This window comes from Mchenga conophoros, linkage group LG22, assembly GCF_057382185.1.
Source record: "Mchenga conophoros isolate Kocher_MC1m ecotype Shallow Benthic linkage group LG22, M_conophoros_male_GT1.1, whole genome shotgun sequence".
In the NCBI taxonomy this organism is placed as follows: domain Eukaryota; kingdom Metazoa; phylum Chordata; class Actinopteri; order Cichliformes; family Cichlidae; genus Mchenga; species Mchenga conophoros.
In genome coordinates, this window is record NC_140546.1 from 38,625,630 (window position 1) to 38,641,635 (window position 16,006).

Consider the following 16,006-nt stretch of genomic DNA (forward strand, 5'->3'; position numbering starts at 1 on the left):
TGTGAAAAAAAGGAAAAAAGACGACACTGCCGCCAGTTTATGCAAGCCTATCTGCTCACAGGACTATCAGAGGACAGCCACATTGACATCCTTTTTGGATTTTGAAAGCCACTGTGGGGAAAATACCATTTAATTAAGTAAATTTTCTTCACTAAAATCTGGACTTAATTCCATTGTACATGGAAAAAGACTTCTGTCTGTAATTTGCTTTCATAGATTAACAGTGTGCTTACATTTGTTCAGATATGAGTCATGTATGATTCATAACTTGTACAAATTCATATTAACGTCCTAAGACCCAAACTCTTCCATGGCGTGCATTTTTCATTTCTCTTTGATATTTGGGCATATTGGGGCCCGATGAATGTAAAAACAAAGAATTGCCCGATTTTATTTTTTTATCTTATTTTTGTTTTTAAGAAAAATGAGAGCCACATATGAGGATATTTGTTTAAAAATTTGATAGAACAGCAGCAGTATAATGTCCTCGTAAGTGGACATCAGGCCCTTGTAGAGCAAAATTGAGTATTTTGGTCTAAATAACCCAAAATGTGATGTCCATATATTTGGACACCAGGTCCAAGGAGGTTAACTCTTTTTGCCTAACCATGCCTTTATTGAAATATGCTGATGTGCAAAAACCTGTCATTAAGTGTACAGAGGCGACGTCAAAAGTCGACTTAACGGGGATAAAGAGTTAAAGGCTATATGTTAGGCCGGCCCCTAACACACTCACATGACCCTGTTTAAATGGGCTCTTCCCTGCTCTTACATGACACACAGCGACAGCTCGTGCACCCTCACTGGACCCCCTAACACAGACACACACACAGCTCAGCTTCATGCGACTGCATTTGTCAGCATTCAGGGCTTTGTGTGGCACAATGGGTGCGCTTGTTTTCCTTAACACCACGAGCCCATGTGACGAAAGCTCGCTCTGAGAGAATAAGAGATAGAAAAAGAGACATCCAGACATTTGTTTGTGTCACAGTGGAGACTTTGGTGCTGACTGACTTGAGCTGGGTGCATGTGGACGTGTGCAGATGCACAGTGAGACCCCATAACCCCCGTATGTTCAGGTGTAGTCAGACGCATATAAGCTCACATTTTAACTGGGATGCTTTCGGTTCATTCATAAGACATTCGCATCTCCCAATAGTGCGAAGAAAAGGAGGCTGAGAGACCACAAGAGGTCATTTCACAGTAAGTTGGTCTCTGCCGTGTTGTGTTAATGTAAGAAACAGCAGGAAGATGCACTGAGCACATGCAAGCAGTGATAGGCTTTGTTATTTTGAGGGGAAAGTGTGGGGTGGGGGGGCAAGGGTGAAAGAAAGAAACTCCACACAGAAAAGTCACCACTCACTCAAACAAGACAGCCAGAAGGAGGAGAAAGAAACATGTAACAGCACATCCTGTTAAACAAAACAGATCAACCACAAGCTAAAAGCAATGATAATAATAATAATTTAAAAAAAATCTTCTCCTCTGCAAAGTAGACACGCTTCCACAAAAAGGAAAAAGAACACCCCACAAAAACAACAATCAGTCCAGTTTTTCTTTTCTTTTACTTTTTTTATCACTAAAGTAAAGAAAGCACACGGTTTAGCTAACAACACCACTTCATAACGGCACACAAAGCTAAGTTCTATTTAAATAAAATGAAAAAGAAGTCCAAACGAAACCCACGTACATGCATCTGTAATCACCATTTTGAGAGCTTGTTTGTGTGCGTTTGAGTCTACAGGTAATTCCTTTTCTCTGATCAGAACTATTCCACAAACCAGCACAGTTAGCTTAACCGAGAGCGAGCCTGTCGAACCAGAGAAAGATAGATAACATTGAGTGAGGCTGTAAAGTTTCCATCACTGTCCACTCAGCACACTCACACAAGAATGTATTTACACTCACACGTATTTCTGCAAACAGTCGAACTTAGGAAAAGCAGTTTTGACTGGAGGTTTTTTTTTTGGGTGGACAATCATTGGGGAAGAAAAGGTGTATTTATAGCTTACATTCCAACTCTGATGATTAGACATCATTTATTCAAGGAAATGAATACATGTCGACTTGTTAGTCCTTACCCATAAGGCCTTTGGATGAATGCTGGGTGAATCTGGGGAACACCGAAGGTAAAACCTGCAAGACAAAATAACTTCAAATACAGACAAAAACTGACTTCTAGCAACAACAACTTGAAATTATATTTAAGATTCAAACCCTGAGGTACAAACAAACATCCTACTGGCAGGTCTTACCTGGCTGCATCACCCGAGGCTTGGCACCCAGGTATGCCAGGTTGACGTTGGCCTTCCTGCCATCGATGATCGGGTTGGGGTCCTTGCAGGCCCGATCTGCGGCTGCACGGTCTGCCATCGTCACCTGAGAGAAGGATAAACGAAGAGCTGAGGATGTTTTTAAAGGCAGTTGAGGGTTGTGTGTGTGTGTGTGTGTGTGTGTGTGTGTGTGTGTGTGTGTGTGTGTGTGTGTGTGTGGGGGTATGTGTGTGTGTGCACAGAGGCCTCCTTCTGTGTGCGCCTGTGTGGCCATCACTGACAGTGGCAGGTATTTGACAGCACATACACATTTATCACCCTCGTGTGGATGTGATGAAACTTATCAGCAGTGAACGGTAGCCAGGCTGACCACCACAACCCAAACCAAAGCCCTCAGTTCTCCTTTTACAGCCTTTAATTCTAATCAGAGGGATTCATGTGAGCTTGACCATAAACATTATTTGGGAGACAATAAAGTAAAGGTAAATAAAAAAAAAAAGATGATTTAGAAAGAGCAGTAAAGAGAGGATCTAAGCAAACGTGAAGTTAAACGTTGATCCCAGCACACAAACGTAAATATTTGATTAAATCAAAGGGTAGATAAGAATAAAATTAGGTTACTTAAATAAAGGCTCAGGCTTGGCTTCCATAATTCTTTTTTTGGATAATTCTCTTACATGTATATGAAGGTCAGCTTAGTCAAACTATATGTATATGTACAAATAAAGAGATTTATTATTGAATAACCGTGATGGTTGCTCGTCTCCAACCCCCCCCCCCAAACAACCCAAAAACATTAAACACTTTGGTTCTCAGGTTTGATGACAAGTCTCAGCAAGACGGTGTAAACTACCCTAAGAGGAAGAAACTGTGACCGTTTCGAAAACCCTGCTCTACAATATCAAGACATAATCGAGAGTTTTCTTTCAGCCCACCGCAGCTGCCACTGTGTGAACAGCTCCTTAAAAAAAATGCGTGTCGGGGCGCATACCAGCGCGCAACAAGTTGGTGGGTGCGAGATTGCAACAGAAGCCAGTGACGAATTTAAGCAGGAGCTGCTTATCAAAACATAAACAACCCCGTGACCCACAGATATATCAATGCTAGTCATGGTGTTGTGCAAGACAGCAACAGAAGCGAGCCTTAACAGAAGAAACGTGGTGACACGAATTTCTGGAACGAATAGACGCATATAAACTCCTGTGGAAAGCTGTGGTGTTACTGAGTGATACTTACAAATCCATAACCTCTAGACTTGCCGGTCTGCCTGTCGGTAATGACCACTGCTTCTTCAATCTCACCAAAAACTTCAAAATATTTCCTGAGACTGGAATCCGTGGTGTGGTAGGGAAGACCCCCAACAAAGATCTTCGTATAGGTCGTGTCCTTTTGCGTGGTGTGCATCGTTAGTGCAAAAAAATACAATAAATAGAAACTATAAAAAAATATAGTAGTAGTGCAATGTCTCCTTATCGATAATACTTTGGATGACTAGAGAGATAGAGAAGAAGAGAGGAGAGAGTGAGAGATCAGTTGGCTCTAAAGTTTTTCATAGGAGAAAAGAAGACAAAAGAAGCCTGGAGGTAGATTTAAGTTCGACAGTAAGAGGGTAGAAATATGGAGCGGATTGTCCCAAAGATACCAGCAGGTGTTTCCAGCTCTTCTTGGTAACTCTGCCGTCTAACTAAATAGGTTTGGGACCCATTCCTAAATGCATTGCCTCTAACTCCACCCACTTTTTAGTTCCTCCCACCAGCGTGCACAAACAGCTGGGAAGTGCGGCTCAGTGTGAAACATTGGAGCTCCTTCACCACAAAGATCCGCGTTTAATGAACCATCAGGGCCCAACAAAAACCGATTCTACTGATGATTAGTGATGTGCGATACCACTGATTTCCTTTCCGATCCGATACCAAGCAAAATTCAGGGTGGTATCAGCGATACTGATCCGATACGATACTCTGTACAAAAACTTAATGTTTCATTGCATTTCATAATACAATATATAATTGTATTATGTAATTGTAATAATAACATAACCATATTGCTTCATAATGATTAGAGGACATCAGACAACTTGTTTTTATTGCTTAATAATGAAGAATAATCATATAGAAATAAAAAAAAAAACTGATGTTGTGCGCTATTTGAGCATGTTGCCTGCCTGCAGCACTAAAGGACTCTGCGAGAGACATCTGTCTCGCCCTAGCAGCACCTGTCCCTGTCCTCCTCTTCTGTTCACCTCAACATAAGCTTATCATATTCTGTGATGTGATTTACTCTGAGGTGTTTGACGAGGTCAGTGGTGTTGCCACAACAACGTGTCCACACAGGACTCTGTTTGCGCTCAGCCATTGTTGTGAGTGTGAATGCCAGGGGCTGCGACACATTTATACAGCCGTATTCCACATATGACTATGAAAGGCGTAAGAGGAAGTAGTTCCTTCCAAATTAGACGATCCGAATTGTATAGTTTCTTTCCACTGCGTTCATTTTAATGGAAAAACTACAAATTTACCCCAGAGTACTAAAATATCGATATTATAATATGATAATCGATTCTAGAACATAAATTGCTGGTATCGGAAGAATTGATATTTCAGTATCGATCCGCACACCACTACTGATGATACGTTTGGCACAAAAAGTACCTGTGACTCAGGAACAGCTCAAGTGAAAAATAATTTGGATGTTTGGGGGTTTTTTTTTCACCCTCCACAGTGTTTTAGTTCTCAGTTGAACTAATGTCAACTAATATGTGAGCTGAACTGATTAATTAAGAGGTGATCTCTCAGAAAAATAAAGTTATTTTAAGTACTTTGGACTCACAATGAACAAATAGCACTAACTTTAAACTCAAGTAAACCATACTCACTTTCTACTGGCAATCTTTTAGTTTTGACAGTTTATTGCAAATACAGTTTTAGATATTTTACATTTATAGAATAAACTTTATTTATTTATTCACAAATAGAATGGGGAAAAAGAGTTCAGCCCTTTTATAAACAGCAGATCAACACCTTTGAAAATCCTCTGAGAAGATTCACAGTCCAGCTTGAATGGCTGGGACTACAGATGTGAATTAGTAGTTTGGTATAATCTGGCGCTTGCATCTTATATTTTTGGTGTATTGCTGTTTAATGGCATGCCTGTCCCCTGTTGAATAAATAAGTAAAGAAAGAAGTCATGCACAATACGTGAGGGGTATGTCTTTAGAGAGTCTTAATTGTGTTGCTTCTTGAGTGGAAAGGTCATTAGTCCAGTGTAAAAAGTTTGAAACAGAGGTGTCAGTGTCGGATGAGGCCATACTGCTGCATCTCTCAATATCCTCCCGAACAGCCCAGAAGAGCTAATTCAACTCCGGTAATGTGAGAGTGAACTCTTCTATTAATCATTCATGGTGCCCTCACTTCTGCGAGCTGGCCTACATACGTACATCTATCCTACAGTGAGCAGATACATTTACGGTGGGAGCATTACCAAGTGCTGTTCATTCCTATGTGGGAAGCCACTGATGACCAGTCTAAACTTTATGAAACACAGATCAGTAAAGATTACTAATTGCGTTTTTATTCACCTCCAACCAAAATCTGTCTTCTTCCAGCTAAAAGAATGACAAGAGCCAGTGTTGTCACCTCCACCTGCAGGACGTCACATCACAATGAAATGCAACCTGATAAAGCGCCTTTCTGCCGTGTCTCCGTTCACTTGCTGTTTTATTAATGAAGCCACACGCCCTTAAAAGTCAGAATAAAGGGGGATTGATATCAGGTTTCTCAAGCTCAACAATGGGGATCCGGTTAGGTTGCATGCTCTTATTGTCTCTGCAGCATGCTGACTAGTCTGAATCCTCTAACAATATGCCGCCCCCCAATGAAAGCTTCATTTATTCTTTATCACCAGGAACCTTGAACCACTGCAAACATTAAGTCCACTTTGTAAATGCTGTTTCCATATTGGCTGTTTTTAGAGAAATTAAAACTTAAAATATCTGTCAATCATTTGCCAGTCAGGCAAAGGAAAGTTGAAGGTCAAAGGTCAAGGAAACAGCTGAATGGCCACAGCAGTCACACTTAGGTTTCAGCCCTAACCTCTCATTCAAAAACATGTTTTGATGTTCTGGTTTTTTTTGTGGTTAACCTCTAAAGCTTTTACATTTTATGGATTGTAATAAATGACTGATCACACACTTGTTTTTCACACACTCTCTGAACCATAAAAAACGAGAAAATGGGGATTTCCTACTTTGCCTTAAACACATCTTTTTACACCAAGCCCTTCCTCACATGTTGCCAAAAGCACTCATGGCTTGTCTTATAGAAGAGGTGCGCTAACTCTTCTATAAGACAAGCTGCAGCACACATTTAACCCACTGAAACAGTGCCACCTTATGTCCAACAGAACAGCTGCACAGAGTACAACCTTCACAGCAACGTGAGAGGATAACACAGCAATTTCTCTCAGTTATAGTGAAAAAAACAAACAAAGACCAAACAACCAAAAGCACTCACAAAAATCGATTTGGTCTTTTGGTATGAAGTGCATCAATTAATCTTTATTAAAGTGTTCAGTGAGGTAAAATGCGTTGAATTTAATGGAAAACCCTCATGTTCCAATGTGCTTTCATGTTTTTCTTCTGCAAACCTTCACAGCTTCAACATTAAGTTCAGTCACACATTAAATATACATTGTACACATTGCTAATACATTTATTTTACAAGCTTAAACAACTCTCAACTGTGCAAAATGAATGTATTTTTGGCTTAGTTTCTCTTCCCGTACCCCCTTGTGCTGATTGATGGCTGATTTGTGCAATAGTTTAAAATACTTCTTCTTTGTCATCTGCATGTTGGAAGCTAGAATCACACTCCAGCTCCCCTGAGGCTGTGAACTCTTGCACCTGGGTCATCTCTTCTTCTTCTTCCTTTTCTCTACTCTCAACTTCCCTCTCTGCACCCTCCCCTCGGTGATCTCCTCCCTCCTCTCTCCTTTCTCTCTTCCCTGCCTTCTTCGCCTCTTCCTCGCACTCCCTTTTGCCATCTCCATCCTCTCTCACCCACTCTCCTCCCTCTGCAGCCTCACGCATCACCTGGCTGGGATGTGGTGCCGCTAGCGTCTCCACAGGGGTGATGGACATGTCTTTGTCTTTCTCGGTGCTGGAGATGATGGCGGGGACACGGACACGTGCAGACTTGCTCCTTAAACGCATCTTGAGCTTATCTTCTTTTAACTGAAAGAGAGTGGAGAGTGCAAGATTTTTTTTTTAAGAAAACTCTGGTAAAAAACAAAACAAACCAAAAGACATGACAGAGCTGAGGTGTTGGGGAAAATGGTCATGCAGACACGGCACCTTGCGTCTCTCTTCAGCCAGCCGGATCTTCTCTTCAAACTCTTCTCTGGTGTGTAGCTTCTGAGCTTTCTTCACCTTCAGAGACTCCAGTCTGGCAGGAGGCCTGCGCCAGGCACCTTCATTGTCGTCCAGCTGATGCATACAAACACAGAAAATGACAGAAAACACTTCATGCATCTTTTTAGACAGGCAACCTGTCTGTACCACGTCTCACGCCCTATGGCAGACGGGATAAGCTCCAGCCCCCAACCCCCCACACTCGTGACCCTGAATTTAATATGCAGAATGGAATGGACGGATAGTTTAGCTTATGAGTATGAGTTTATGGGCAAAGATGGAATCAGGCAGCTCATTTTGTGCTTGGTTCATGGTGTTCTTCCTTATTTTCTTTTTCTTTAGTAAAAGTTTGTTGAACCGCAGCATTATTATGGATGCCACAGATTCAGGGACAGTAGCAGTCAGGCTATGGAAAAAGTTTTTATTTCTCTTTGTCAGATGTGTTGAGAAAAAAAAGCATCTTTTAGAATATGTACCCTGTTTATATCACTGTGCTTGTCTTTCTACTAAAAGTAAAGCTCCATTTGCAGTAAAGCTGTCAGATAACTGGCCTGTAAGGTCGTACCATGCTGTGCACACCAGGTACTCACCATGATGCTGTAAGCTTCTCCAACCCTGCTGCTCTTTTCTCTGTGCTGTTCCTTTGGGATGATGCCCTGATTCAGCAGTTCCTCCAGGATCTTGTGGGACTTCTGGCGTTCAGTTATTTCATTATCCCACAGAAGTACGTCTGGAAAAACAAACCAACAAAAAAACAAGAAATAAACAAACACATATTATACACTCAAGGACATCTTACAAGCAAATAAATAACAAAATCACAGTATAGATAAAATAACAGTTGAAGACATCATCGGAAAAAAAAGTCAATACATCACAGAATTAAAATAAAACGGAATAGGCAAGCTTAAACAGATGTGTTTTAACAGTGGTTATAGAGAGAGGGAGAGAATCAGTGTTCCGAATGTGATTTGGGAGCGAGTTCCAAAGATGAGGAGCCACTCGGTTGCCAGCTCTAATGCCCATGGTCGTCAGGAGTGCAGAAGGTATAATGAGAATGACAGAGGATGAGGAGCTCAGAGAACAGGATGGAGTGGTGATGTGCAAAAGATCAGGGAGACCTGGAGGTGAGAGATGGAGAGATAGAGAGACTTAAAGGGCTTAAAGGACCAGGGCTGTCTGTACTGTGAAGGTGCTGAAAACCAGATTCAATTTGCTCATAGAGATGACTGTTAGTAAGGTGACAGTAAGGTGATGGGTCTACACTCGATTTCTTAAGAGTTGGAATTATCACAGCTAGAGGTAAAGGAAAAAGGCAGAGATTAGGGAGAAATGGATAATGTCAGTTATTCAATGAGTGAGAGAGGAACAAAATAAACAGGATATAACTGCCTGAGTGGAAAGTGGGTCAAGGCAACAGGTAGAAGGTTAAGATTTATCAGCAAATCCAGATATTTTCTCAACAGTTGAGAGAGTGAAACTGGGAAAGAGGAAGGCAGATCACAGTGTGCAACATGTGGAATTATCTAGACCCAGCTGCTGATGGACATTGCTCTTCTTGGTATTGAAAAAAAGGCCATGGAAATCCTAATATTCCATTCACCAGACTTGATTAATGTTCCATACATATATTCCATAAATATTAGCTGTAGACATGGCACCCTTAAAGTGGCCCATTTGTTCCTGATTTGTTTCTCTACAGCCTGATGAGTCAGACTACACACTCACTGTCCTGTGTAAATCTGTCCACTCACTTTCTCTGATGCTCTCTGATGTTAGAAGAGGGAGTGTTCGGGGCACTGCTCCAGGTATGTCACCAGGTATTTCTCTGTTCTCCATCACCACCCCGCTGTCTGCTGTGCCCTTTGACACAGCTGAGTCTCCACGACCACTGACCTTACTTCCTGTGTCATCCTGACAGCACAGACACAGAAAATAAATGCAGAAAGGGGACATTATTAAATCCTGACATCATTCCTGTGGTATCACAGACATGAATTTGTCATGGTAACATCTGTGTTAACGTATTATCAATTTGTCATATAGGTTTACTTCACAGTCTCAATCAGCTACATTTTACAAAAAAAAAAGTACACCGAAATACATATTCACCTTTTATTTTCTTATAGAGTACACTGGTACTGATTAAACTAACCCGGCAGCATAAAACACAACTACAGTTTACTGCGCAAGTTCACAAGTCCAGTGTGAAATAAACCTACATAAAAAGTTGATTTCTTTGAGCCCCATATTGTATTTTTAAGGAATGCTTTTCAACTATGGTATAAACTATGAGGTTCGTGTGAAATATAAATTCATTCATGAGATTTAGAGGGGAAACCACTTTTATCAAATCTGTTGCAACTGACATGACCAAAAATGTGTCTTTTCATTTGTCTCTTCTTTTCTTTATTATAATCGTATAATAATAATAATAATAATAATGATATATATATGTATATATATATATATATATGTGTATAAATAATCCCCATTTTTGAAAACAACAACAAAAGTTGCATTAAGAATTAATTAATGGGAAACTGCAGTGAGACGAAACTGGATTCTTCTTCAGCCTTTAAGAGCAAGCCCAAACTTTTAGTCTTTATAAAAAGTAAGATATATTAACACTGATATTGCCAAACTTTTTTTTTCTTTTTGCCTTGACACATCTGAAGCTGGTCTGATAGGACTTAACCATCATTACTCAGGTTCGTACCACAGAAGAAGAAGCATTGTGAAGGCACCTGCCCTTGTTGCCTTAACTTTATAGTTTATGTGAGAGAGTTGGGCTATACCAGTCTTTCAGCTTGCTGTTTTTCCAAAAAAAGGAACAAAATGTTTTTTTCCCCTGCTAGAGAGAAGACTTCATAATAAATATCTATGTTCAAAAGGAAAATTTCACTTCCCTTACAACTTTCTATGAATTTTCTTTAAAAACTGTCACAAACAAACACCAGCTCTAGCGTCCTGTCCCCGGTTTTACTAGTGGGTGGTGGGACACCCAGCCTACCTCGTCTCCATTCACTGTCAGCGTTTGGACCGCGGTGATCGTGGAGTTCATGCATCCCATTTTCACCTTAAAGCAACGATGTGAAGTCAATCCTTGAAATTCATAAACCACCAGCTGTGTTTTGTTTTCTGGATTTCTTGTTGTTGTCTATGTGTTATCGACTGTTGTAGATTTGCATTCCTTCACTCAGACACTGCAGTCTCCATGGGTCCCGTGCGTTGCTAGGGGCCGTTGCTACAATAAATCTGACCTGGTCAAAGAGGTGATACTGCAAAGTCTACGTACAATGATCAAATTCGTTCATTTCTGATCAAATTTGTGCTTGCATCGTCCTTAAATGAACTCGTATGACAAATTTGTTGTCGGACTTCTGTTTGGGAGTAGAGTCGACTACAAAAGTATAATAGTGCCAGAAATCACTAGACGTGCATGTTACCAGATTACCACAAACAGAGGGGCTTGGTAAATAATTCAGCCAGGAGTCAGTGTGCCAAAAATAATTATATAAAACATGACCCTGACACATAAAACACAACACACTGTTCCGCTTACCATTAATTTTTACTCAGATACCAAGTTTCAGTGCGTGTGACCTTCGTTTCCTAAAACAACAACAACATGAAAATAAAATGAATATAAGACGAACGGACAGTGACAAATATCAACAAATAAGATACGCTTTTAATAAGCAAGCAGGGCCGGCCCGTGGCATAGGCCGTATAGGCAAATGCTAAGGGCGCCGTCCATCAGGGGGCGCCACGCCAGTGCCACAAATGTTGAAAAAAAAAAAAAAAAGTTGGTACTATTATTTCTAAATACAAAAAATAATCCCACGTTAATTAAAATGCAAAGTAAAGCTTATTTAATAGAAATATTATTTGTTACAACATTACGCCCCCCGCACGGTGCGCCCCCTCCCTCCCCGTATCATGGTTCCTTTTGGACGTCACCACATCAAAAAATCAACACAAGATGTCAAAACGGCCAAAGCTGTCAGGTGCCCAGGGAAGAAAAAAGAGAAAAGAAGAGGAGGAGAAACGAGAAAAAGACAGAGGTAGGTAACGTTAGCCTACATGAAATTATTTGTCTGAATGTGATAGTAACCTAAATTTTTAGCATTAAGCTAATGTTACATGATTCGCTAATTGCTAATCAATAAATAGCTAGTTAACTGTTTTAACGTCAGTTAATATTGTGGAGGGGGCTAAATTGTTATGGAAAATAATAATGTAACGTTAGGTAATTACAGTACTCCCACCTTTCCTCATTTGTATTCATCTTTTAAGCAGGTGTTTTTTGTTTACATTGTTATTGCCTTCTGGTTAGCTAACGTTTACCCTGCAGGTAATAGTCACTTTTCCACCCCTGTATATATTATAGTTGTAAGCCTAGTTGTTAAAGTGCACATCATTAATGTTAATTAAGCAATATCACATGAGAGGGAATGCTGTTTTTTAATATGAGCACTGCTGTGATTCGGTCAAAGATAATCATAACATAACATTCTCATATGATATTATACTGTTACTTTGCATTCTGCTATTCAGCATTTCACTGTAATGATGACAATAAATTGAATCTAATCTAATTTGCATATCAGTTAACATCATACATATATCTCTTTGGTTTTTCATTTATATTATATAATTTCATTTTATTCCTGGAATCATATGTTTTTATTATTAGACTTTAATACTCAGTGGTGTCACATACTCCTCTCTTCAGATGCACTGTTGAAGTTTCTAAATCCCACCCCTGGGCCATCTACCACATCTACCGCTGCTGCCTCCACTTCAGCATCACAACCCACCAGTGATGCAGCTTTAGCAGCACAACCCAGCCATGATGCAGCATCATCAAGCGGTCTTCCTGTTGCCTCCACCTCAGCAGCACAACCCACCAGTTTTGCAGCAGCATCAAGCGGTGTTATTGTATTTCATATATTAATTTTTTAATTTTTTGTATTCATTTATTTATTCATATATTTTTTTTATCTTGTTAATTATTCTGATTGTGAATTTGCTTTCTTTAAGTAAAAAAAAAAGGTCAAAGACAAAGCTATTCGGTTTCTTGTGAGTACATACACTACACTGCCGATGTAGGGGGGCGCCACCTGAAATCTTGCCTAGGGCGCCAGATTGGTTAGGGCCGGGCCTGTAAGCAAGATTAAAATAACAGTTCTTCTTTCTTGGGGAGAAGGTAACATGCAACTTTCTGTTTTTTTCCAGTTCTGAACAAAAACCACAAAATACATCAAGGCAGTTGCCTAAGTATGGGCTTAATGAGGGTTATATAATATTGGACAGGTAGTCTGATATCCTCCTGAAAAGCGAGGGGAAAAAGCATCTTTCAGTTTAACTATTTTGTCTGCTGATACAACGGATAGGCTTGGTCAATTGTGGTACAATAGCCATTTGTATAAGAGGTAACATATGAGAGAGATACTCCCTACAGCTTATGACAAAATTTGATTCGATTTGATTGATGACCCTAATCATGACCTTTTGACCTCCCCCCTCCCCCCCGGAAGTGTGTAATTTGATCCCCTAAGCGTGACGAATTGCAACCGGAGAAGGGAGGGGGAAACCCCCGGAAGTGTGTAATTTGATCCCCTAAGCGCGCCACCTGTTGCGCCACCTGTTGTTGGAAAAAAAAGAAAAAAGTTTTTAGAGGGAGGGAGGGGTCTGCGGCAGGGGAGGGGAATAAAAGCAGAGAGGAGGCCGTCACAATTTCTAGGCACAGACGCAAGATGGATCCTTTCATTCTGCAGCCCAGCAGCGTTCCTGTGTACTTGGACGGCGAAGAGATCTGCTCTCCCGAGGCCGCTAGCATGGGAGGCAGCAGCAGCGAGTGGTCCTCGTCGATTAAATCAAATCAAATCAAATCACTTTTTATTGTCACATCACATGTGCAGGCACACTGGCACAGCACATGCGAGTGAAATTCTTGTGTGCGAGCCCCACAAGCAACAGAGATGTGCAAACACAACAACACAAACGAGCAAAATACAAGAATGGCCAACCTGAAACTAATAAATATATGTACAATATATAATAGTGTATGCATTTCTGGATGTGTATACTAAATATTTTCCTACGTGTGTGTGTGTGTGTGTGTGTGTGTATACACATTTTTACAAATTAAATAGTAAAAAAATAAAATAAAATAATAATAATAATAATAAAATATATAAAATATACAGAGTTGAATATGTGCAAAACAAGTGGCATTTATATACAGTGTGGAGTGCATAATGTTGAAGTTCCAGTAGTGAAGCTGAGGTGTCTATGACGTGTTCAGCAGTCTGATGGCCTGATGGAAAAAGCTGTCTCTCAGTCTGCTGGTACGGGACCGGATGCTGCAGAACCTCCTTCCTGATGGAAGTAGTCTGAGCAGTTTATGGCTGGGGTGACTGGAGTCCTTGATGATCCTCCCCGCTTTCCTCAGGCAGCGCTTCCTGTAGATGTCTTGGAGGGAGGGAAGCTCACCTCCAATTATCCGTTCAGAGCACCGCACTACTCGCTGGAGAGCTTTGCAGTTGTAGGCGGTGCTGTTGCCATACCAGGTGGTGATGCATCCAGTGAGGATGCTCTCATTGGCACAGTGATAGAAGGTCCTGAGGATGCGGGGGCTCATGCCGAATCTTTTCAGTCTCCTGAGAAAGAAGAGGTGCTGCTGCGCCTTCTTCACTGTTTTGTTTGTGTGTACTGACCACGTAAGATCCTCAGCCAGATGTACTCCAAGGAACCGGAAGCTGCTCACTCTCTCCACAGCAGCGCCGTTGATGGTGATGGGGGTGTGTACTTCTCTGCACCTCCGGAAGTCCACTATCAACTCCTTTGTCTTTGCGACGTTGAGGGTGAGATGGTTGTCTTGACACCAGTGGGTCAGGGCGCTGACCTCCTCCCTGTAAGCCGTCTCATCACCGTTGGTGATAAGACCCACCACTGTAGTGTCGTCCGCAAACTTCACAATGATGTTGGAGCTGTTAGTGGCTGTGCAGTCGTAGGTGTAGAGTGAGTACAGGAGAGGGCTCAGTACACACCCCTGTGGAGCACCAGTGTTCAGTGTGATGGGGGATGAGGTGATGCTGCCCAGTCTGACCACCTGGCGTCTGTCAGACAGGAAGCTAAGGATCCAGCTGCAGAGGGAGCTGCTCAGTCCTAGATCCTGCAGTTTCCTGTCCAGCTTCGAGGGAACGATGGTATTGAATGCTGAGCTGTAATCTACAAACAGCATCCTCACATACGTGTCTCTCTTCTCCAGGTGTGACAGGGCAGTGTGTAGTGTCAGGGCTATGGCATCATCAGTGGACCTGTTGTGGCGGTATGCAAACTGTAGAGGGTCCAGTGAGTCGGGTAGTGCAGAGCAGATGAAGTCCCTGACCAGCTTCTCGAAGCATTTGCTTACGATGGGGGTCAGGGCTACAGGTCGCCAGTCGTTCAATGAGGAGATGGTGGAGGATTTGGGTACAGGGACGATGGTGGCCATTTTGAAGCAGGCTGGGACTACAGACAGAGAGAGGGAAAGGTTGAAGATGTGCGTGAACACTCCAGCCAGCTGAGCCGCGCATGACCTGAGGACGCGGCCGGGAATCCCGTCCGGACCAGTAGCTTTGCGTGCGTTCACCTTCCTGAAGCACTTCCGCACATCCTCCTCAGACACAGTGTGCGCACTGACGTCATCCGCGGTGCGCACACTGTCCGGTCTCATGGTGTTCGCTGTGTCGAATCTAGCGTAGAATACGTTTAGATCCTCACACAGAGAGGCCGTGGTCTGCGGTGTGCTGGTTTTCCCTCTAAAGTCTGTGATCGTGTTTAGTCCCTGCCACATACTTATCAGATTATCAGCGACAGATTATCAGCGACACCCCCGTCACCGTCTACAGTAACAGATCCGAAGCAACCGCCGCTCCGCGGAAAGAAGGCTTTGAGTATGACATATTCAAATACAGCATATTTACTATGGAAGGCCTCGATCCAGACCTTGCGACCCTACCGGAAATACTCCGGAAGTGTCTAGTCATTTTCAGACCTGATGCGTCATGTGCCATAAGCATGAGGGGAGGGGTATGGTTGCCGGGGGGGGGGAGATCAGAGAGGGTTCCTGAAGCATAGGGGTGATGCAGCAGCAGTTGACTCTGTGCTGTATAGAGAGACAGAGCGGCAGTTAGTTTTCCACAAACTCATAGTTTGAATTCTGTTTCAATATTATGACAATTTTCTCTGTATTTCTTTTTTTTTTTCTTTTTTTTTTTTACAATAGCGGATGTAATTTTACTTTCTTAAGCTGCACCGGCGCTTGTAATGGGGA

At 41.9% G+C, this 16,006-nt stretch overlaps 2 protein-coding genes across 3 annotated transcripts; both read right to left on the reverse strand.

Annotated features, from left to right (window-relative positions):
* Nucleotides 1–899: 899 nt before the first annotated feature.
* LOC146549924 (RNA-binding protein 24) lies at nt 900–3,766 on the reverse strand. Its single transcript, XM_085262392.1, has 4 exons — nt 3,510–3,766; nt 2,256–2,379; nt 2,082–2,136; nt 900–1,810 (listed from the first exon to the last, which is right to left on the reverse strand). Exons 1-4 carry the CDS (start codon nt 3,675–3,677, stop codon nt 1,795–1,797), a joined length of 363 nt encoding a protein of 120 aa, XP_085118518.1. The 5' UTR covers nt 3,678–3,766; the 3' UTR covers nt 900–1,794.
* A 2,700-nt stretch (nt 3,767–6,466) lies between these two features.
* Nucleotides 6,467–15,707, reverse strand: LOC146549925 (stathmin domain-containing protein 1-like). Of its 2 annotated transcripts, XM_085262782.1 has the most exons (6): nt 15,692–15,707; nt 11,246–11,295; nt 9,435–9,594; nt 8,271–8,410; nt 7,624–7,755; nt 6,467–7,503 (listed from the first exon to the last, which is right to left on the reverse strand). In XM_085262782.1, the coding sequence occupies exons 2-6, from the start codon at nt 11,246–11,248 to the stop codon at nt 7,093–7,095; spliced, it is 846 nt and encodes a 281-aa protein (XP_085118908.1). In that variant the 5' UTR covers nt 11,249–11,295; nt 15,692–15,707; the 3' UTR covers nt 6,467–7,092. The 2 variants fall into 2 exon arrangements, with proteins under 2 accessions (XP_085118908.1, XP_085118907.1); XM_085262781.1 differs by lacking the exons at nt 11,246–11,295; nt 15,692–15,707 and adding an exon at nt 10,694–11,231 and having other exon boundaries at nt 6,475–7,503.
* Between the last annotated feature and the right edge of the window lie 299 nt (nt 15,708–16,006).